Here is a 24,649-nt window from a genome sequence, read left to right on the forward strand (position 1 = left end):
TTCGTTCTTGTCTCGTATAGCCTGTTATATATATTTTACCGAATCTTAATTTAATAAAACATCATCCTACATTAGTGAATAATTTAGCAAAAGAAAACTAGTGCAGATTCTATGGTGCTTGCCAGGTAAATATTTACCCGCTAATCGTGAAGTCTAGCGCTTACCTGTTTAAAACGCTAACTTTTTATTTTTTCTAATTTTGATTTGAAACTTTAAAGAAATATTCTTAAGATATTATACTATTATACAAGAAAATGCAGAAATTGAAAAATCGTTTTTTCCAAGGATGTATGTTTTCCCTTAAGTCTTCGAAAGTAGTAGTATCGCTTGAATATTAATTATAATAAATCGATTATTGCATTGACTTTAATTATATATAAATAATAATAATAAATACAATCTTTTTATATATTAAGATACATGTGTATAATTATTGGTTATAATATATTATACACGCTCTCACATACCCGACACAATATATACTCCTCCGAGCTCGCGTCTCCCTCTTTCTCGCGATCAGATATAAAAATCTTTTTCATGGCCAGGTATAAATCTTAAACGACGTCAATCTGATTCGATCGTCGTAGGCGGGTCCAGTGCGATATTAGCAGATAAAACGTTGCATCGTTTCGATGATTAAGATTATCCTCGAGGATTTGGCATCGTGAACTTAAATACTAAGCCGTTACTGGCAGAGTATATCATCGATATTAGTGCAAATGGGAAATTGATACTCGAGTATTGATGATTCGGTCAAGCAGCTTCGAGAGATTTGCCTGAAATTTCTGCATTACGGAAAATGTAACTACAATATAAGCGCGATACAAGTTAACTATTTTTCTCCAAGTAATAAATATCGCCAGATATTTTTGGTACCATTTTTAAGTCGATCACTATTAGCATTAGTTCAATAACATATTTATATAATGTGATAGTTTTATAAGATTACATATGTTTTCAAATTCGAGATTTTAATTCTTTAATTCTGTTTCGATTTTGATCAGCATATTTTTATGCATTTTTTTACAAGTTAAATAAGTTCAACTTAAATATCTATAATAATAGATTTGCAACGATTATAATATGATTAATATATTAGTGCGTAATATAAATAAATAACGTGTTCAACGTGACAATTTGCATGTGTTTTTGTATTAACGCAAAATTTAATCCGAATATAATGCACAATAATATCGCTGTTATGAATGACAATTCGGATAGGAACATATTCATGATTATTAATTTATTACAATACAGAAACGAGTGGAAAAAAAGAGCGAGAGCAAAGAGGAGAAAGAAAAATTAAATCTTTTTTACTTTTTTATATTTCAATATTTTAATATATTCTGCGATAAAAAAGAATGCACACGAAAGTTTAAATGTATTTATCTGATCTTATTACTATGCAATAAAGCTGCTAATAAAACAATACTTAAAAAAACAATACTTAAAAAAACTTTCACATTTTCTGCGAAACTTTTTCTATTTAAAAAAGAAGCATCTTTTAGAATCGAGTTTTCTATACAATATAATATTTTTTTATACAATATTATACAATACAATATTTTTTAATATTATATTGTACAATTAATATTATATTGGTAAAATACAATTAAACAATTATTAATTTTTATATTACATTAGTGAATAAATAAGTATATACATTTATATTATCATATTTATAAATATTATCACAATCATTTATTTCGTATTTTTAATTTTTTAATAGTTAATATCTTAGAAATCTAGTTATTCAATTATTGAATAAAGATCGAAAATATTTTGTCTGATTTTCGATCTGCGACCATCGTGTTTCCATCTTCTGTTCAACATCAGTAATTGAAATGGTTGAACTTTTGATCTCTTCTTTTACAAATTTCTTTATCTAAAATGGATTATTTTAGTAATTATTATCAATAAATGATTTTGTATTTAATAATTGCACTGTCACAAATACAGAGTATCGTTATAAACCGAATTATAAGAAAATATTATATAAAATATACAAATTTGATTTATTTAAAATTTACCTCGTCTAACTGTCTTTTAGAATACGCATTGTTAATTATAACAATTAATGTTACAATCTCACTGACTTTTCTATAAAAAATAAAACAATACATTTATAATTAATTCGTACATAAATCTTTACATCTATGTGTAGTATATTTTTATTAAATAACATCGTCACCTGTGTCTTATTATTTCGTAATAACGTAATAAAAGTGTAAGTAAATAAGTATCTTTAGTATGTCTTTCAATGGCAGAAAGAAAAATATTAGCAGTTGAGGCATAAGCTCGCTCTATCGATTCAAATTGAAGATGAGATACATTATATTCAGATTTAAATAAAATATCTGGTATTTTGTTTAAATAATAATAGAACACAGTTTCCAAATTTTTACTATAAGACAAACATTCTAATATTATATCATTTCCTTTTATGTAATCATCATAAACTTTATTCCATGTAACACGATTAGCCGTTTTCATACCATTACAATATGTCCACCTCTTCCATCCAGGTAAAAGTCTACAGAAGACAGTCCAAAAAAGAAATAAAAATCTTTTAACGAAATTGTGTTAGTAGTTTCTTTAGTGTTTTATGAATAATTTTTGAAATAAATGATAACTAATTTCTCAAATATATGCAGAATGTAAAAAATATTTCTATAAAAAATATAAAATATTATGAAAAGAATTACTTTTTTTTTTTAGGATTTGCTAGATGCCATTTCAAATAACGATTAGACTTCCGTTCGCAAGGATCATCCTTCATAATACATTCCCACTTTGCAAGTTCTTGAAATAAACATTTAGTATAGTCGCTGCTGTTACTTTGATACCGAATCCAATAACTAGATCTAAAATTCTTCATAAAATCAAACCTTAACACGTCCTAAAATTTAATAACTATCATTATATTTAGTTTATTCATTATTTACAAGAACAGATATAATATACGCATTCAAACGATTTACTAAATAATTTTCTTTCATTTTTCTTGAATATTTATGTGACTTCGCATCAGTATCATAATAAGTAAATTTACCAATTTCTTATTTATGTGTGAATAATTGTGTATATATTATACCATCGCGTATGGCTTTATATTATTTTATGAATTTTTAACACACATATCAATATATGATGTGTTTCATAATATTGTGCTAACGTTTGTGTGTATTTATTTTCCATCGCGTATGGATTTGATATCATTTAATGAATTTTTGACATATATATCGATATATAAAATATTTCACAAAAATGTGCTAACGTTCGTGAGTGGATAGAACGCAATAAATTAAACAGAAAGATTATTTACCATTCTACAATTTTCGTAATAATTATTAAAGTAATAATTAAAAATGTGAATAAGCGGACGTTTCGCGAGACTATATCGTAAGATATGCGCAATAGGTGTGCCAGCGCCGAATGTCGCATACTAATGAAAAAACAAGAGTCGAGGCACGCACGTTCAAGCTTTACGAGAAACTTTGTGTATATATTTTAATGTGTTCATATTTTTATATCGAATGATGTATCGATTTTGATATATAATTTTTATTTTTTTAATTAATATTTCCTTAATTTAAATCTGTGGCGTATCAAATATAGATTTTAAGTATAATAAACTTTAATATCAATATTTTTGATAAAACAAGCATTTACAAGTGAATTATTATATATTAAATTATTATGTGTTGTATAATGTAAAAAAATTACGCTAAAATTATAGAAGTCAATTTCTCTGCAAAATGTTGGTATACTTTTAACATCGTAAACATTCGAATACTACGAAAGAAAATTAATATAACAAAGATAATTGTGTTATATACCGTATTCTATAATTTTCTAAAACTAATTAATAAATATTAATTACACAATTGATCTACAATTATCATATAAATACTAACTAGTATTATGATTATAGAAAAATAACTTGATGAAATATTCAAAATTTATGTGATTGTATTCAATATAAAGAAAAAATATATAACAATTATGTAACGTAAACGTATTTTGAATTGAAATTTCTGAATTTTGGTATAAAAAAATTAAATATTAATGTACATGTTAATTTTTTTGTTTAACTCATTACATATCTCTATTTTTAAAAGAATTCATTATTATGATACGAAATCGTTGTATTATAAAATAGATAATTGATGTAATGGATAAATTTTATAAAAAAATGTTATTAAATATATATATATATATATATATATATATATATATATATTTATATACCTTAAATTCAGGATAAAAATTTAAGAATGGAAAGATGTTCGACAGAAATTCAAATGCTTTGAGCATAGGATACCATGCTATATAATCTGTTTCCTGTGTCAAATAAGAAGCGAGTTCCCAAAATATAGAGAATTTAAGTTTCTTCTCTATCGCAAAATGAAACGCATCATTGATGATCTGCGCTCGATTGAGAACATGTATATTACTATAATTTTCAGAATTTAAGTATTGTGCAATTTTTCCCCAGTTCATAATATCATAATTGACGCGATAGTATCCTGTTATAAAATAAATTACTTTCGTCAATTATTAAATACTTTGAAATTATATATATTGATTGAACATATTTCGAGATGTTAATGATATTTTGATATTAAATATATTATTATTATTATTAGAGAAGTTTGTATCTTCCATTTTTATTATTTAACATGAAGGTTGTATCAGCAATTCTACAAATTACAACAAGAAATGAAAATTTCAAATATATTGTATTATTAAAATTTCAATGTTCTTGCAATATCTTTTGTTATATCTTATATTATATATATGAGTTTTAATACATTTTATGATTATTTTTAATTAAAATTTATGTCATATATATATTAATATTATATCATATTTATAAATATCATGTATATATATATATATATATATATATATATATATATATGGTATAATATATACATATATACGTGTATATACATATATATATATAATAATTATACAAACATATGTATTTATATATTGAAATATATATACTTGAAGTTATATACAACATAATTGTAAATTTATTATCATATAATATATAATATAAATTTAATATTCAATATGTAAATTTAGATGTAAATTTATTTTTCAATATTTACCAGCTTGTTGTAAATTGATAATAATCCATTGATTATTCTCATGAAAGAAAAACTTAATTTTTGAATCCCATGGTTTCAACCACATTTTCGTCCATGTTTTGTTAAAATTGGGATTCGACTCCGTAGCATAAGTAATAGGTATATAACAATGTTTCTCTAATTTATTGTGAAATTGTACCGATATAGTTACAAGATAACTAGAATAATTTCGCGTCACCTCCAACACGGACGGATATTTCTGCATAATCCACGAATTTACCGCATCTTTTATATTAAAATCATACTTAGGATACGATTCATTTAGTTTAGATCTCATAGCGTTCCATAAATGATCGGCAGTTGTTGCTTCAGGCTTACTAAGTCTATAAGATTTAACATTATGATAATTTTAAACTACTACTATATTAAAATTGATAAATAAATAATTAAGAAGAAAATCATATTTTACAAAATTTATTATTATATTTTAATCTATAATTTAATCTATAATGTAACACTTACTAAGATAAAAATTTATGAACTTTAATATATATAACAAATAATAAAAATATAAGTCTCGAAATATAAAATTAACAAATTAGCAATAATCTATGTCGATTGTCGATGTTGTGACTCATTTATTTATTTATTATACAATAAAAAGCATGAATAAAAAATAAAAATAAAAAGAAGAAAGAATAGCGAACGTTTCAACCCTATTTTTGGGTCATCTTCAGCGCACATGTGATGGTATGATAAAAATATAACAAAGGTGTTACATATCTGAATCGATGAGATTAAATGCCAAAGTAATACTAAATGTATCGGTATCATTATCTCGCCTATGTAAAGGTGAAACAAGATAAAAATATTAAAATTTAACGTAAAAAGATTAAAAAGATGCAAAGAATTAAATGTTTATTTTTAAAAAATTATTTAAATAAATATAAACTGAACATAGAGTCAAAAAGAAATAAAAATTAAAGAAATCAGAAGTTAAAACTATGAAATTGAAACATACTTCCAGGCATCGAAGATAATGACGAGTCGAGGAGACAAGTGGGAACAAATCAACACCTCCAAAGACAAAGAACGACTAGTCTTTAACAAATAGATGTGACCAATTTATAAACGGTAAAAAGTTAAATGAATAAATATATAAATATATATATGTACACATAAGCAAAGTCGCAGATCTATTTGTTATGATGGAAAATTAAATTAAATTTTTGACAAGTTGTTTACAATATTTAAATAAATTTCTGGTAAACGTTCAGTATTCGTTTGCAAATTTAAATCATTTTTTTGTCTTTTTATATACAACATTTCAGAAATCAAGCTCTTATGTAAAAATGTTTCTCGATCTAAAATTTGTACGTTTTCCAATTAAAGGCATGATCAAAACCGATCCTGTGATTGATGATGATAGACTGAGTATTAGTATTGCGTCTAATATGACTGCGATGTTCGTTGATTCTGGTATGCAGTTGTCTACTAATTTGTCCAACGGAAGACGCATCACAATCCATACAATTTAATTTGTATATGACATTCATAGAATTAGAAGCAGGGAGAGGGTCCTTATAAATCCTGATGAAGCTTTTCATTTTGTTGATGAAGAGAGTCGAACATCCAAATTCTTGACGATGTTTAAAACGCTCAGATATTGATGGAACTTATGGTATCGTGAAATATGTAATAAGATCATGTGTATTTATGTCCTGACTATTATTCACAAAGGAATCTGGTTTAGAAAACAGTTTCTTAAGGCGGCCAAACCATATGTGGAAAATTAAATTTAAAGGATATCCATTGTTTAAAAGAATGTTGATAGCCATTTTAATATTTTTATGATGGTAAACAGAATGGGACAAACGGAAAACCATTTTTTTGTCTTTTTATATATAACATTTCAGAAATCAATTTTTTACTCAAAAATGGTTCCCGATCTAAAATCTGTACATCCTCCAAATTAAAGGCATGATCAAAAATGAAGAAATAGATTAAATATCAGAAATTAATTATTAGCTGTAAAGTCAAAATTAAGTTTTTGCGTTTGTATTTTGTGTAATGTCACACCGCCACACGTAAATAATTGTTTCAAGATGTTTAGAAATTTCACACATCCGAGGACTATTTATAAATTTAGACTCTTTAAACACGCGTTTACAAAAAGAATATTGCGTATTGACCTTTAGCCTTTATCTAGATTTGCACGCGCTCAGATTTTTAAAATTTCTAGGGCTTTATATTCTCGCATTCCTTTGTCCGTTTGCAACTCTTTCTTTTCGTAACAAATGAGACCATTATATTCCTTTCTTTACAATCAACAAAATAAACTCAACAAGAAACTTACGTTTCTACGGTCAAAACATGTCTTGAAGTTATAAGTTTGAGTCTATACGTTATTTTTGTAGTTTCTCTTTTACACCTGGTAATGTCGGAAATCCAAACAATATGAAGTTCTCCTTTGAGCCTCCAAAACCGATCCTTCAATCTGATGACATTATTGAAATTAAGGTTGAAATCTGGTTATTTTAATAATAACCACTTTTCCTTTTGTGACATTAACAACAAATGGTTTGTTAATTTATCGTCCATTAACATCCCAAAGAATTTACGATCTTTGTTATAGCTGAGCGAGAATTTCAGTCTTCCAGTATAACAATGACATGCTAACTATGGAGTTCATCAAGAGTTTCGAAAACAACATAAGAAAACTTCCTGCGATCAATCAATTGGCTAATAGAAATCAATCGTTAAAAAAAAGGAAGGAAGGGAAAGATTGAAACCCCCCTTAAAATATATATATATTAATAATAATATAATAATATATATAATAATATAAATATTATGTTTTTTTAAATAATAATTAAAAAATTAATCGTAGTAAAATAATATTTTAACACACTGAAACACACATAAAACTTTATTCTTAACAAATTAAAATCAAAATAGGACAATGAGAGCCCAACAGCGGCGGTATAGTCCCCGTAACGCATGGAAGAAACTATTTCCTTCTCTTGTTTTATTATTTGTTTACTTAAACTTAAAAAATTAAAATTAAATTTAATGGGCAAATGTTTTCGGATTTTTTTTTGATCCTCTCTCGAAAGAGGAAGTGGATTATTTCTCCCCTGTGCTCCAAATTACCGCGCTATGTCTCTGAATGTGCCAAATTTGATTTTAATTTTTTATTTTTGAGCATAAATTCCAAAAACTAATTAATTTTTTTCCTTAACAAATAGTAACTAATAATGCTACTTTTTTAATGTTCCCCGTAACTATTTTTTTTATTAAATTTATCATTAGCTATGATTTAATATCCAATTTTATTTAGGCTCTGTCAAGTTTCCCGGATGATGGAATTGTTTTTGTAGTTCAAGTTCAACAATGAAATTACTGCTATCTAAATACTAGTTTGTTATAATTCTACCTATAGAATATAAAATAGTTATCCTGAAAATTATTTTCACTCTTCTCTTTCTGCATATCATAAGTTATGCGTATAACATTGCAATAATTAAAACAATTAAAATAAATTACAAATTACTGACTGTTAATTTCATATAAAAATGGGAAAAATCAATTATAAACAAAAGACGCTGTGCGATTCTGATGGAAAATGAATTTTGAGTTAGGTGATAATTTGCAGAAAACTCTAAAAATAAGTAGTTTATATGGCAAATCAAAAGTCAGATTAAACCTGCGGTAAATCGTTTGGATGAAGCCATTTCGGCCACTACAGCGTTCGAAATGTCGAAATAAAGCGTTATTTCATGTACCTACTGCGAGGAAAAATAAATAATGTATTATTGAATAGAATTACACACAGGTCCAGTTGATTACTGTTTATTAACTAGTACGATATTATAAATTTACCATGGAAAAAAATAAACATGCCATGTGTGTCGTATATTATAAAGTGGTCCATAAAAGTTTTCCTTCAACTACATTTTAGAAAACGGTTCAAAATTATGCAAACATAAAACGAGTATTCAATTATTTTGAGAGGCTTGTCTTTTAAAGAAACTAAAGAAATGTATTTGTCCTCCATTCAAAAGAGGAGACTTAGGAAAACTGTATATTAATAACTTTTAATTATTACAAATATCAAATAGCACATGCTAGGCGACAACAGTTGGCGATGCGCGATAACACATATTTTTTTCCATTTAAATATATAGTAAAGTGTATTATGAAAAAAATGACCAGACTGTGTAACAGTCTAATATATTAGTTATTTTTTTTGCATATCGTTTAAGAACCAAAAAGATAATAAAACATAAAACTTTATCTCTAATCCGATTCTTTATAATTGTCTAATTATTTATTTATTGTTTAATTATTTACGAATATGTAATCAAAAAAATAGAGGCGTTACGGCCGTTTATAAGTAATAATACAAAATAAAATAGAAACAGGCTTCGGGCCGTGACGTAGGGAATGTACGAAATGCTATAAAAGGTAAAACTGCAAGACAACCACTAAGGTTGAAAAGTAAATTTAATCGAAAATACTGTCAAAGCACAAAAATTAGAATATATTTAGGAGACAAAGCACGTTTCGATCTTACTACAGATCTTTTCATGTCAATACAAAATTATAAAAATAAACGCTGCATGAACAAAGGAAATCACGAGAACCTTATTGACAGGTTACAAATTAAAGCATAAAGGAAGATCGAAAATGCACATAGTAAAAACACAAAAAATGAACTAAAAAATCTAAAAAGCTGGAAGAGACACAGATTCACTTCGAATCAAGTCTTTTAAACGCTATAAACTGAAAAATCAGAAGAGAGAGGCGTCTCGAATCTAGTTCCCTCAAAATCCGCCAAAGAATAAAATTAAAAAAGTTAAAGATGTCATAGACAAAGGTCGTACAGATAAATGTGCAGTTATAATCCAAAACTAGATCTCTCAAATATTAATCAGATCCACGCACCGTAATAGATAAGAATTTGGATAGCGAGGTGGCTTTCTCTAAACAAGATTTTTGCTCACTGCCTAAGCTGCCACCTCCAGACGCCTTCTCTCTGATTTCAGTATACGCATTAGACTTGATATCGAGGGTGACTGCGCTCTCTGCGCTTTTATGCTCTTTATCTTTTAATTCAATTTTGCGTTTCCTACTATGTGTATTCCGATCATTTCTTTATGCGTTAAAATTTGTAACCGTCAATAAGGTCCCTCATGACCCTATCTTGTTTTCAGCTTAGCGTTTATTTTTAATAATTTGTATGACAATTGAAAGAATCTGTGTAATCGAAACATGCGTTGGACTCTCAAAAAATGTATTTAATAATTTTTGTGGTCTTTGACAGAATTTTCCCTATTAAATTTAACTTTCATCTTAGTGGTCTGTGTCTTCGCCGTTTAACTCGTTTATAGCTATTTCGTAACCACCACCCTACGTCACGAAGCATTTCTAATTTAATTTTTGAATATTTTAATCATTTATTATTTACCTATTATTATAAATTTTTTCGTTAAAATGAATTCAACAATTTTTTATACCGTTTACTTTGATTAATGCCAAATTTTGTGTATGAATATTTAGTTTTATTAATTACGGATAGTATTCGGAAATCCTTTATTGCGCATTGCAGAAAAAGCAATTGAAATATACTAAATTCTTCTCTTTTAAACATTATAGATCTATTATATGGCGCATGTTTAATAGAAACAGTGCACCTTATACATTAGAAAGGGATTCAAGAATATATGAAAATTAAGTAAGTAATAATCTATGTAATGTAATAATTATAATCATAGGTAAAGGAAATCAAGAAACATATAATAAAATTAATAATATATTGTCTCCCGTTGTAATGTTTACAAAGACCATAGAATTTGAAATCTCAAACTTATACTGGAGATTTTATATTTATGGAATTGTGCAAGATTGAATTGTCAACTTTGAAATATTTCTTAATAATATGTAATATAGATTCATATTTTCTAAATAAAAACAATCAATTAAATAATTTCGAGAATCTAGTTTAGACAAACATCAGAATAGTAAGAAAATCTTTGTAATATGAAATTTAAAAATTTAATTATTATTCAATGACGACACAGTGTGACATAATGTTAATATATATATTAATATAATAGTAAATAATATATTAAATAAAAAAATATACAAATAAAATATAAATAAAATATAAAATTCTCGAATCTATCGTGATACAGTAACATAATAATGCCCGAATAATTCTGTGTATAATATATAAATATATTATATATATATATATATAATTAACAAAATCAGTTCAATAAGCAATACGAGTCGAGCGACGAGTTATGGACACAATTATTTATTATTATAATCAATAAAAAACATGAATTAAAAATAAAAAAAAATAAAAAGAAAAAGGAAATAGCGAACGTTTTCGAACCCCATTTTTGGGTCATCTTCAGCGCAAAATGTGATGGTAAAAATTAACAAAGGTGTTACAATATCTGAATCGATGAGAATAGAATGCCGTCCAAAGTAATACTAAATGTCTCGGTATCTCATTATCTTTTCAAATGCCTATGTTAAGGTGATACAAGATAAAATCGATAATGTAAACTAATATATAAGTAAAAAATATTACAATTTAACTAAAAAGATTAAAAAAGATGACAAAGAATTAAATGTCCATTTAAAAAAAAATTTTTGAAAATAAATTATAAACTGAAACATAGAGTCAAAAAGAAGTAAAAATTAAAGAAATCAGAAGTTTAAACTATGAAATTGAAAAACATACTTTCAGGCATCGAAGATAATGACGAAGTCGAGGAGACAAAATGGAAACAAATCAAACATTTCCAAAACCAAAGAACGACTAGTCTTTAACAGATAGATGTGACCAATTTAAACAGTAAAGGGTCAAATGATATATAAAATGTACATATAAGCAAAGTCGCAGACCTATTTGGTTATGATGGAAAACTAAATTAAATTTTTGGACAAATTGTTTTTACAATATTTAAATAAATTTCTGGTAAACGTTCAGTATTCGTTTGCCAATTTAAACATTTTTTTGCCTTTTTTATATACACATTTCAGAAATCAAGCTCTTACTCAAAAATGGTTCCCGATCTAAAATCTGTAACGTCCTCCCAATTAAAGGCATGATCAAATCCGACCGTGTGAATTGATGATGACAGACTAAGTATTAGTATTGCGTCTAAATAATGACTCCGTTGTTCGTGGATTCTGATATGCAGTTGTCTACTAGTTTGTCCAACATAAGCCGCAATCACAATTCATACAATTTAATTTGTATATGACATTCTAGAATTAAAAAGCAGGGAGAGGGTCCCTTATAAACCTCTGATGAAGCTTTTCATTTTGGTTGATCCTGAAGTACGGGAGTCGAACATCTAAATTCTTGACAATGTTTAAAACGCTCAGAATATTGAAGGAACATATGGTATCGTGAAATATGTAATAGAATCATGTAATATTTCTGGCCCTGAGTATTATTCACAAAGGAAATCTGGTTTTAGAAAACAGTTTCTTAAGGCGGCCAAACCATATGTGGAAAAAATTAAATTTAAAGGATATCCATTGTTTTAAAAAGAATGTTGATTAGCCATTTTAATATTTTTATGATAGTAAACATGGATGAGACAAACGGAAAACCTTGTCTATCAAATCAATAACTGTGCCTCTTTTTTAGCAAAGAGGATGTTTGAACATAAAGTGAAGATATCTACCGGGAAAAGATATCTTTATGATACAAGTCAAAAATTATAAAATTATTGTCGGAAATTAAAGTCACATCTAAAAAAGTTAATTTCATTGTTTCAGCGATTTTTCATTGCAAATTGGTAAACGAAAATGAAAAAAATTGAAAGTGGTCAAGAGTGTGATTAAGAAAAGAAGGAGGAAATGGCTAAAAAAACATCATCCACATACCTTAAATAAATGGGAGAAGCAAATTTTAAGGAATGGATCGTTTTGTTTTCTAAGTCTTGCAACACAATGGCGACTACAATAGAAGAAAAGGGGAACCCTTCGGCGTGCCAAAGAATGTTTATAAGTGAATTGTTAAAGGAGAAAAGGAATTTATTGCAAGGTATGTTGCAATTTGAAGAGATATAACTCCATCTGGAAGAAACACTGTCAATCTATTGGCACATTAGTGGAAAGAGAAAATCACATTCAACGAGACTAATTTAAAAGTTGTTGTCGAGATGTATATTAGACAGTTTCTTAACCACATCGTAACTGTTGAAAACGTGACTGAGAAACCGGAAAACTCTTGATCATAATCTTATGTAAATATGTGGCTAAAAAAATGTAATGGACTGTTTATGGATGATACAATTATTCTAAACGGGCAGTTCGGTTTATGTATTTTGGATAAACCTTAAGCTCTCGGTAGCTCTCGGTACCATCACAATAAAATGCCCTTTAGAAGAGAAGTTAAATTTTTCCTCTCAATTAAAATTTCTCGTAAACTGGTTGTTATTTTCTTAATGGGGCTTCTCCAAATACGTGTTGGTGTTCATCAAAAGCTCTACGATTTCTCTAACATATTTGTCTTTATCCTAAGCAACTGTGACATTACCTTTGTCTGTGCGAGTCAAAATTAAATTATTATTGCCATTAAGAAACTTGATTGTAACCAACCTCAGTCTATTCAGAGTCCGGTCAAAATCGTCTCTGTTGACTGAATAAGAAAGTAAATTGTTTACAATCTCNAAAAATAAAAATAAAAAGAAGAAAAAATAGCGAACGTTTCGATCCTATTTTTGGGTCATCTTCAGCGCACATGTGATGGTATGGTAAAAATATAACAAAGGTGTTACATATCTGAATCGATGAGATTGAATGCCAAAGTAGTACTAAATGTTCGGTATCATTATCTCGCCTATGTAAAGGTAAAACAAGATAAATGATAATGTAAACGAATATATAATAGAAAAATATTAAAATTTAACGTAAAAAGATTAAAAAGATGCAAAGAATTAAATGTCCATTTTTAAAAAATTTTTTAAATAAATATAAACTGAAGATAGAGTAAAAAAGAAATAAAAATTAAAGAAATCAGAAGTTAAAACTGTGAAATTGAAACATACTTCCAGGCATCGAAGATAATGACGAGTCGAGGAGATAAGTGGAAACAAATCAACACCTTCAAAGACAAAGAACGACTAGTCTTTAACAAATAGATGTGACCAATTTATAAACGGTAAAAAGTTAAATGAATAAATATTTAAATATATATATGTACACATAAGCAAAGTTGCAGACGTATTTGTTATGTTGGAAAACTAAATTAAATTTTTGACAAGTTGTTTACAACATTTAAATAAATTTCTGGTAAACGTTCAGTATTAGTTTGCAAATTTAAATCATTTTTTTGTCTTTTTATATACAACATTTCAGAAGTCAAGCTCTTATGTAAAAATGTTTCTCGATCTAAAATTTGTACGTCCTCCCAATTAGACAGGATCAAAACCGATCCTGTGATTGATGATGATAGACTGAGTATTAGTATTGCTTCTAATATGACTGTGATGTTCGTTGATTCTGGTATGCAGTTGTCTACTAATTTGTTCAACATAAGACGCATCACAATCCATACAATTTAATTTGTATATGACATTCATAGAATTAGAAGCAAGGAGAGGGTCCTTATAAACCCTGATGAAGCTTTTCATTTTGTTGATGAAAAGAGAGTCGAACATCCAAATTCTTGACGATGTTTAAAACGCTCAGATATTGAAGGAACTTATGGTATCGTGAAATATGTAACAGGATCATGTGTATTTATGTCCTGACTATTATTCACAAAGGAATCTGGTTTAGAAAACAGTTTTTTAAGGCGGCCAAACCATATGTGGAAAATTAAATTTAAAGGATATCCATTGTTTAAAAGAATGTTGATAGCCATTTTAATATTTTTATGATGATAAACAGGATGGGACAAAAGGAAAACCATTTTTTTGTCTTTTTATATATAACATTTCAGAAATCAATTTTTTTACTCAAAAATGGTTCCCGATCTAAAATCTGTACATCCTCCAATTAAAGGCATGATTAAAAATGAAGAAATGCATTAAATATCAAAAATTAATTGTTAGCTGTAAAGTCAAAATTAAGTTTTTGCGTAATTGTATTTTGTGTAATGTCACACCGCCACGCGTAAATAATTGTTTCAAGATGTTTAGAAATTTCACACATCCGAGGACTATTTATAAATTTAGACTCTTTAAACACGCGTTTACAAAAGGAATATTGCGTATTGACCTTTAGCCTTTATCTAGATTTGCACGCGCTCAGATTTATAAAATTTCTAGAGCTTTATATTCTCGCATTCCTTTGTCCGTTTGCAACTCTTTCTTTTCGTAACAAATGGGACCATTACATTCCTTTCTTTACAATCAACAAAATAGACTCAACAAGAAACTTACGTTTCTACGGTCAAAGCATGTCTTGAAGTCATAAGTTTGAGTCTGTACGTTATTTTTGTAGTTTCTCTTTTACACCTGGTAATGTCGGAAATCCAAACAATATGAAGTTCTCCTTTGAGCCTCCAAAACCGATCCTTCAATCTGATGACATTATTGAAATTAAGGTTGATTCTGGTTATTTTAATAATAACCACTTTTCCTTTTGTGACATTAACAACAAATGGTTTGTTAATTTATCATCCATTAACATCCCAAAGAATTTACAATCTTTGTTATAGCTGAGCGAGAATTTCAGTCTTCCAGTATAACAATGACATGCTAACTATGGAGTTCATCAAGAGTTTCGAAAACAACATAAGAAAACTTCCTGCGATCAATCAATTGGCTAATAGAAATCAATCGTTGTAAACAATTTACTTTCTTAATCAGTCAACAGAGACGATTTTGACCGGACTCTGAATTGACTGAGTTGGTCAAGTTGGATCAGTCGGTCAAGTTGGTGGATCAAGAAGTTGGTTACAGTCAAGTTTCTTAATGACAATAATAATTAATTTTGACTCGCGCAGACAAAGGTAATGTCACAGTTGCTTAGGATAAAGACAAATATGTTAGAGAAATCGAAAAGCTTTTGATGAACACCAACACGTATTTGGTGGTTGGAAGAAGCCCCGTTATGAAGATAATAACCAGTTTACGAGAAAATTTAATGAGATAGAAAAATTCTAACTTTATCTCAGCTTCCACTTATAAGGCATTTTATTGTAGTAATGGTATTCTATCGAGAGCTTAATGTTTATCCAAAATACATAAACCGAACTGCCCGTTTAGAATAATTGTATCATCCATAAACAGTCCATTACATTTTTTAGCCACATATTTACATAAGATTATGATCAAGAGTTTTCCGGTTTCTCAGTCACGTTTTCAACAGTTACGATGTGGTTAAGAAACTGTCTAATACACATCTCGACAACAACTTTAAATTAGTCTCGTTGAATGTGATTTCTCTTTTCACTAATGTGCCAATAGATTGACAGTGTTTCTTCCAGATGGAGTTATATCTCTTCAAATTGCAACATACCTTGCAATAAATTCCTTTTAGCAGTTAAGTTTATATTGAATTCATCCTTTTTCTCCTTTAACAATGTCACTTACAAACCATTCTTTGGCACGCCAATGAGGTTTCCCTTGTCTCCTATTGTAGTCGCCATTGTGTTGCAAGACTTAGAAAACAAAACGATCCGTTCCTTAAAATTTGCTCCTCCCTTTTAAGATATGTGGATAATGTTCTTTTAGCCATTCCTCCTTCTTTTCTTAATCACACTCTTGACACTTTCAATTCCTTTCATTTTCGTCTACAATTCACAATGAAAATCGCTGAAGACAATAAAATTAATTTTTTAGATGTGACTTTAATTTCTGATAATAATTTTATAATTTTTGACTGGTATCATTGACCGGAAAAGATACCTTTTCCGGTAGATACCTTCACTTTATGTCTCAACATCCTCTTTGCTAAAAAAGAGGCACAGTTATTGGTTTGATAGACAAGGTTTTCCGTTTGTCCCATGTTTCCTGTTTATCATCATAAAAATATTAAAATGGCTATTAACATTCTTTTAAACAATGGATATTCTTTAAATTTTATTTTCCACATATGATTTGACCGCCGTAAGAAACTGTTTTCTAAACCAGATTCCTTTGTGAATAATATTACATATTTCACGATACCATATGTTCCTTCAATATGTGAGCGTTTTAAACATCGTCAAGAATTTGGATGTTCGACTCTCGTACTTCAGGATCAACAAAATGAATAGCTTCATCAGGGTTTGTAAGGACCCTCTCCCTGCTTCTAATTCTATGAATGTCATATTAAATTGTATGGATTGTGATGCGCCTTATGTTGGACAAACTAGTAGACAACTGCATACCAGAATCAACGAACGATTGCAGTTATATTAGATGCAATACTAATACTCACAATCAGTCTGTCATCATCAATCACAGAATCGGTTTTGATTGGGAGGACGTACAGATTTTAGATCGGGAACCATTTTTGAGTAAGAGATTGATTTCTGAAATGTTGTATATAAAAAGACAAAAAAATGATTTAAATTTGCAAACGGATACTGAACGTTTACCAGAAATTTATTTAAATATTGTAAACAATTTGTCAAAAATTTAATTTAGTTTTTCACCATAACAAATAGGTCTGCGACTTTGCTTATATATATATTTATATATCATTTGACCCTTTACTGTTTAAATTGGTCACATCTATCTGTTAAAGACTAGTCGTTCTTTGTTTTTGGAGATGTTGATTTGTTCCCATTTGTCTCCTCGACTCGTCATTATCTTCGATGCCTGAAAATATGTTTCAATTTCATAGTTTTATCTTCTGATTTCTTTAATTTTTACTTCTTTTTGACTCTATGTTCAGTTTATATTTATTTCAAAAATTTTTTAAAAATGGACATTTAATTCTTTGCATCTTTTTAATCTTTTTACGTAAATTTTAATATTTTTTCCATTATGTATTAGTTTACATTATCAATTTAGCTTGTTTCACTTTTACATTGACAAGATAATGAGATACCGAGAGATTTAGAATTACTTTGGACGGCATTCTATCTCATCGATTCAGATATGTAACACATTAATTATATTTTTACCATCACATTTGCGCTGAAGATGACCCAAAAATAGGGTCGAAACGTTCGCTATTCCTCTTTTTTTTTTATTTTTTTATTTTTAATTCATGCTTTTTATTGTATAATATATAAATAAATGTGTCATAACATCGTCGCTCGACTCGTATTGCTATTGAAACTGATTTGTTAATTTTATATATATATATATATATATATATATATATATATACATAGAATTATTCGTGCATATATATACTGTATACACGATAGATTCGAGAATTTTATATTTTATTTATATTTTAATTGTATATTTTTATTTAATATATTATTTACTATAATATATTAATATATATTTATTAACAATTATGTCACACTGTGTCATCATTGAGTAAATAATAATTTTAAATTTCATGTTACAAAGATTTTCTATATTCTATGTTTGTAAAACTAGATTCTCGAAATTATTTAATTTGAATTGTTTGTTATTTAGAAAATATGAATTTCTATTACATATTTATTAAGAAATATTCAAGTTGAAATTCAATCTTGACAAAAATTCATAAATATAAATCTCAGTATAAGTTTGAGATTTCAAATATCTATGTCTTGTAAACATTACAACGGGAGAAATATATTATTAATTTTATTATATATTCTTGATTTCCTTTTCCTCTATGATATATATTATTACATTACAATACATTATACTTACTTATTGTTCATATATTCGTCGAATGCCTTTCTAAATGTATAAGGTGGCATTGCTTCTATTAACATGCGCCATATAATGGATCCTATAATGTTTAAAAGAGAAAAAATTTAGTATATTTAAATTGTCTTTTCTACAATGCGCAATAAAGGTTTCCGAATATATCCGTAATTAATAAAACTAAATATATCATATACAAAATTTGGGCAATTAAATCAAAGTAAACAGCTACAAAAAATTGTTGAATTCATTTTAACGAAAAAATTTATAATAATAGATAAATAGTAAATGATTAAATATTCAAAATTAAATTAAGAAAAGGCTTCGGGCCGTGACGTAGGGTGGTGGTACGAAATAGCTATAAAGAGTTAAAACTGCAAAGACAGACCATTAAGATTGAAAGATAAATTTAATAGCAAAAATCTGTCAAAGCACAAAGATTATTAAATACATTTTGAGAGACAAACGCATGTTTCGATCTGCTACAGATCCTTTTCAATGTCATACAAAATTATGAAAATAAACGCTAAGCATGAAACAAAGGAGGTTATGAAGATCTCATTGACCGTTACAAATTTAAACGCATAAAGAAACGATCGAAAATACACATAGTAGAAAACGCAAAAATTGAATAAAAGCATAAAAAGCATAAAAAGCTGCAAGAGAGCGGAGCTCACCTCGATATCAAGTCTTAATGCGCTATAACTAAAATCAGAGAGAGAAGGCGTCTGGAGGTGGCAGCTAGCCAGTGAGCAAAAATCTGTTAGAGAAAGCCACCTCGCTATCAAATTCAGTATCTATTACGTGTGTGGACTGATTTAATATTTGAGAGATGTAGTTTTGGATTATAACTGCCAATTTTATCTGTACGACTTTTCTATGGACATCTTAATTTTTTAATTTTTATTCTTTGGACGGATTCATCGAGGGAACTGAGATTCGAGACGCGTTCTCTCTCTGATTTCAGTTATAGCGTATTAAGACTTGATATCGAAGTGAGCTGCTCTCTTCCAGCTTTTTATGTTTTTTATTCAATTTTTGTGTTTTCTACTATGTGCATTTTCGACCGTTCTTTTATGCGTTTAAATTTGTAACCGTCAATAAGGTCCTCCTGACTTTCTTTGTTTCATGCTTAGCGTTTATTTTTATAATTTTATATGACATTGAAAAGGATCTGTAGTAGATCGCAACATGCGTTTGTCTCTCAAAATGTATTTAATAAGTTTTATGCTTTGACAGATTTTCCTATTAAATTTCCTGTATAAATTTACTTTTCAATCTTAGTTGTCTGTCTTTGCAGTTTTAACCTTTTATAGCTATTTCGTACCATTACCCTACGTCACGGCCCGAAACCTTTTCTTAATTTAATTTTGTATTATTACTATAAACGGGCCATTAACACCTCTATTTTTTTGATTAAATATTCGTAAAAATAATAAAACAATTAAATAAATAAATTAGACAATTGTAAAGAATCGGATAGAGATAAAGTTTTATGTTTTATTATCTTTTGGTGTCTTAAACATATACAAGAAAAAATAACTAATATATTAGACTAATACACAGTTGGTCATTTTTTATTAATACATTTTACTTATATATTTACATGGAAAAAATATGTGTGTCGCCGCATCGCTGGTGTCGCCAAAGTATGCTATTTGATATTTGATAATTAATTAAAAGTGTAATAATACAGATTTTTCCTAAGTCTCCTCTTTTGAATGGAGGACAGATACAATTTCTTTAGTTTCTTTAAAAGGCAAGCCTCTCAAAATAATTGAACTCTCGTTTTATAGTTTTCATAATTTTTGAACCGTTTCTAAAATGTAGTGAAGGAGAACTTTATGGACACTTTATATATACATGCATGTATATTTTTTCCATGTAAATATAATATCTACATATTAATAAAAGTGATCAACTGTGTGTGTAATTCTATTCAATAATACATTATTTATTTTTCCTCAGTAGTACTGAAATAACGCTTTATTTCGACATTCGAACGCTTGTAGTGACGAAATGGCTTCATCAAACGATACCGCGGTTAATCTGACTTTTGATTTGCCATATAAACTATTTATTTTTAGAGTTTCTGCAAATTTCACCAAACATTAAAATTCAATTTTCATCAGAATCGCACAGGGTCTTTTGTTTATAAATTGATTTTTCCCATTTTATATGAAATTAACAGTCGGAAATTTGTAATTATGTAATTGTTTAATTATGCAATGTTATACGCATACCTTTGATATGAGAAAGAGAAGAGTGAAAATAATTTTCAGGATAACTATTATATTCTATAGTAGAATTTATAACAACATAAGTATTTAGATACAGCAATTCATGTTGAACTTGAACTACAAACAAATCCATCATCCGGGAACTTGACAGAGCCTAAAATCAATTCGATATAATCATAACTAATGATAAATAATAAAACAAATAGTTTACGGAACATTTTAAAAGTAGCATTATTATGTACTATTGTTAAGAATAAAAATTAATAGTTTGGAATTTGGCTCAAAAATAAAAAATTAAATGAAATTTGACATCAGAGACATAGCGCGGTAGTTGAAGCGCAGGGAAGAAATATCATTTCCTTCTTTTCGAGAGAGGATCAAAAAAAGATCCGAAACATTTGCCCATTAATTTTAATTTTAATTTTAAGTTTTAAGTAAACAAATAATAAAAAAGAAGGAAATGTTTCTTCTCTGCGTTCCGACTATCGCGCTGTGGCTCTGATGTGCATATTTTGATTTAATTTGTTAAGAATAAATTTTTTAAATGTGTTTCAGTGTGTAAATATATTTTACTACGATAATTTTAATATATAAACACACATATATATATATATATATATATATATATATATATATATATATAGAGTTCTTATTAAATGTCATTTACTGGATTTCTAGAAATTTAGCAGATTCTGATTTTTATTATTTCTTATAATTAAGAAACAAATTAGAATATTTGTATAAATATTTACAATTATGTACAATGCTAAACTGTTAATCATTTGTCTACGTATTCAAATAGCATTAGTAATAAAATAACCTTGTCGATAAGGTATGCTTGATAACATATTTTAAATCCTTCGTTTAACCATGTATGAGACCAGTAAGTTGGTAAGTAAGTTGGTCTGAACACATTTCCAATATATTTTTGTACCATCCCATGTCCAATTAAGCGTGCAATTATCGCTTTATATGCGACAGGATCTAATTCTTCATTATAAGTGATATCTGCTTCTCTAAAAATAATAGTACTTATATGTATGAAATATTTTGGATATTAATATAAATTCTTAAATATATTATAATATGATAGGTAATTAAAATAGTTAATATATATTTATTCAATTATGTATATTACCGATAAAAAATGAAACCAAAAGTCTGTTCGATTTCCTTTCGTAAATCCGGAATTGCGACATGATTCACTTTGCTCTCAAATAAAACAGAGGAGTCCTCAAATGATGTTTTGTTTCTCAAAATATTCCATTTACGCAAATATACACTAGCGGAAATAATAACAGTTTTCGCAAATTCTAGATGCGGTTCCGATTGTGGTCTGAACCATATGGACGAACGAATTGCTTTATTTTTCGAAAGGATGCTCGGATAAAAACCGGAAACCAGAAATGCTACACTATCCATGGAGATCAAAGGAGTTTTGTTAAAAATTGTCCACATCATATTATCATTCGTCAATTTAGTTTCTCTTATCGGCATATTTGATAAAGCTTCGTATTCTGCATTATGCAATAACCAAATAACAAAAGTCATTCTTAATTCTGGTTTGTCCCAATATGGAAATATTTGCTGTTTTTTCGTTTGATACCAGTTTCCTCGCTGGATACCTGTTGCGATTAACCACCTACCGTATTTTAATGACAAATTTTAGATAATTGTAAGCATAGAATGCACAAATGTACAATTTGTTTTTGATACTTCATATATTCTTTTACTTACTCTATTTGTTCATCTTCGCTTAAGTAGGGAATTCCGAAAGATTCCCTTACGACATCAATTGGGATTTCATACTCTATATACAGATGGTAATTTCCATGCAACAAGACATCACCGAAGTCGAGCTCGTAAATATTGTTTTTCATAAAATTTATGTCATTTATTTCATAAACCGTACCATTATTTGTCTTTAATGTCGATACTATTATACTCGCTGAATCCGGTGCATAAAAACTTATGTATTGTTTCGCAAAAAAAATATTTAAAGTGATTATGCATTTGCTACGGAGATAATTATTGAGTAACATTAACTTTATGTTATAATGTATCGGAAGTATATAATCTATATTGCTTGAATTGTAGTTTAATACACTGCGCACGATTTTCGATTCTTCATCGGTTTCCACTCCTTTGATTTTTGATTCTTCACCATCTATAGGACTCGCTATTGCCACTATAGCAAGGTATATTATACTATTACTTAATAATAGTTTTAAGAATGTCATGTTGAATTTTACTCGGATATCTATAAAAAACGTTTCTTCAGTTAAAACGTAAATATATACAAAGAGTATGCAATAAAATCGATTTTTGTATGAAAAAACGTTTAAGAGAATTTATAAACACTTCATAAGAAAATACGATTAATTTAAAAACAAATTAAAATAATACAGTTTAATAAGTAAAGGAATGATTGGAAATAATAAGTATAAAAATTATTAATATGAAATATTTTTCTCGGATTTGAATATTAGGAGACATAAAGGATGTATTTAGATAATTCCAGTAAGATGAGCACAATAATCATAACTCTTATTTGTCTCAATTTAGTTATCTTTAAGATTCGTCTTAGTGTAATTACATATTTTAATGTATATACATATATATAATATAAGGATTAAAATGTATGAGAAATGAAGATATATTCTGAACAACGCCATTTTATATCTGATATGAACTGTATGTTTACAAATATGTTATTTTCAAGATCGATCTGTTCCTTAAGTAAGAAATGTATTAAAAACATACAAACTTTGAACGGAAATCAAATATCATCAAATATTTGAAATTTTGATATTGTGGCGAATTGTATTAAACATTCGAACAAAATTCTCTAAAAACAATATTCATATTTTTATAACACGTTTTTTTTGAATAAAATGTTAATTTTTTATTATTTATTGTTTATTCGTTCACTACACATTAAAATTAACATATCCTATTGGTCTTAGACATTCATTATAAAAAATATTTTAAAAGCAAAACACAAGTAATAATATACGTTTTTAAGATAGATAATTTCATAGCTTAGATAATGAGATAATATTTTATATAGCATAGATAATTTTATAGCATTAATATAAAACTAACTACAAAACAATTTTATAATGTCTAAAGAAAATTTAGCTTATAAATTTTACACTTTCTATATGTTAAAATGGTCGAAACATGTTATTACAGTACAAACGTAAATGTCTTCATTTCTATTAACTGTAATGTATGCAAAAGATAAAAATAATATTTATAATAAAATGAGTTAGTCGATTTAAAAAGAATAAAGATGCAGAAAAATAAAGAATAAATAAATAAAATGTCTTTTATAAAATGAAAACGTTACCTGTTACTCCACACAATTTTGCATGCACATTTAAAGAAAGAAAGATAAATATTTTATTATATATTTAATGCCTTATTCTACTATTTGAATTAGCCAGGTTTTATATCAGATTTAAACCACCAAAAGCATTTAATCGCACTTTTTGCTTCAAGAGACTATCATGAACTGATGGCTCTG

The 24,649-nt window shown here is 27.6% G+C and overlaps 1 protein-coding gene across 1 annotated transcript; it reads right to left on the reverse strand.

Annotated features, from left to right (window-relative positions):
- Positions 1 to 1,753: 1,753 nt before the first annotated feature.
- Positions 1,754 to 24,649, reverse strand: LOC105257351 (aminopeptidase N-like). The gene is made up of 12 exons (XM_025414164.1): positions 24,473 to 24,649; positions 22,858 to 23,380; positions 22,259 to 22,762; positions 21,941 to 22,136; positions 21,124 to 21,274; positions 18,884 to 18,965; positions 5,121 to 5,482; positions 4,252 to 4,529; positions 2,706 to 2,899; positions 2,192 to 2,533; positions 2,031 to 2,100; positions 1,754 to 1,885 (listed from the first exon to the last, which is right to left on the reverse strand). The coding sequence occupies exons 2-12, from the start codon at positions 23,358 to 23,360 to the stop codon at positions 1,754 to 1,756; spliced, it is 2,814 nt and encodes a 937-aa protein (XP_025269949.1). The 5' UTR covers positions 23,361 to 23,380; positions 24,473 to 24,649.

Source organism: Camponotus floridanus, unplaced genomic scaffold, assembly GCF_003227725.1.
Source record: "Camponotus floridanus strain SB8 unplaced genomic scaffold, Cflo_v7.5 scaffold79, whole genome shotgun sequence".
In the NCBI taxonomy this organism is placed as follows: domain Eukaryota; kingdom Metazoa; phylum Arthropoda; class Insecta; order Hymenoptera; family Formicidae; genus Camponotus; species Camponotus floridanus.

Excerpts from the sequence above, each read along its gene's own strand:
- LOC105257351 (XM_025414164.1), bottom strand. The coding sequence starts at position 23,360 with ATGACATTCTTAAAACTATTATTAAGTAATAGTATAATATACCTTGCT. Across the intron at positions 4,530-5,120 it reads TATCAATTTACAACAAGCTG|GATACTATCGCGTCAATTAT; the intron begins GTAAATATTGAA and ends ATTTTATAACAG. Across the intron at positions 2,101-2,191 it reads TACGAAATAATAAGACACAG|AAAAGTCAGTGAGATTGTAA; the intron begins GTGACGATGTTA and ends TATTTTTTATAG.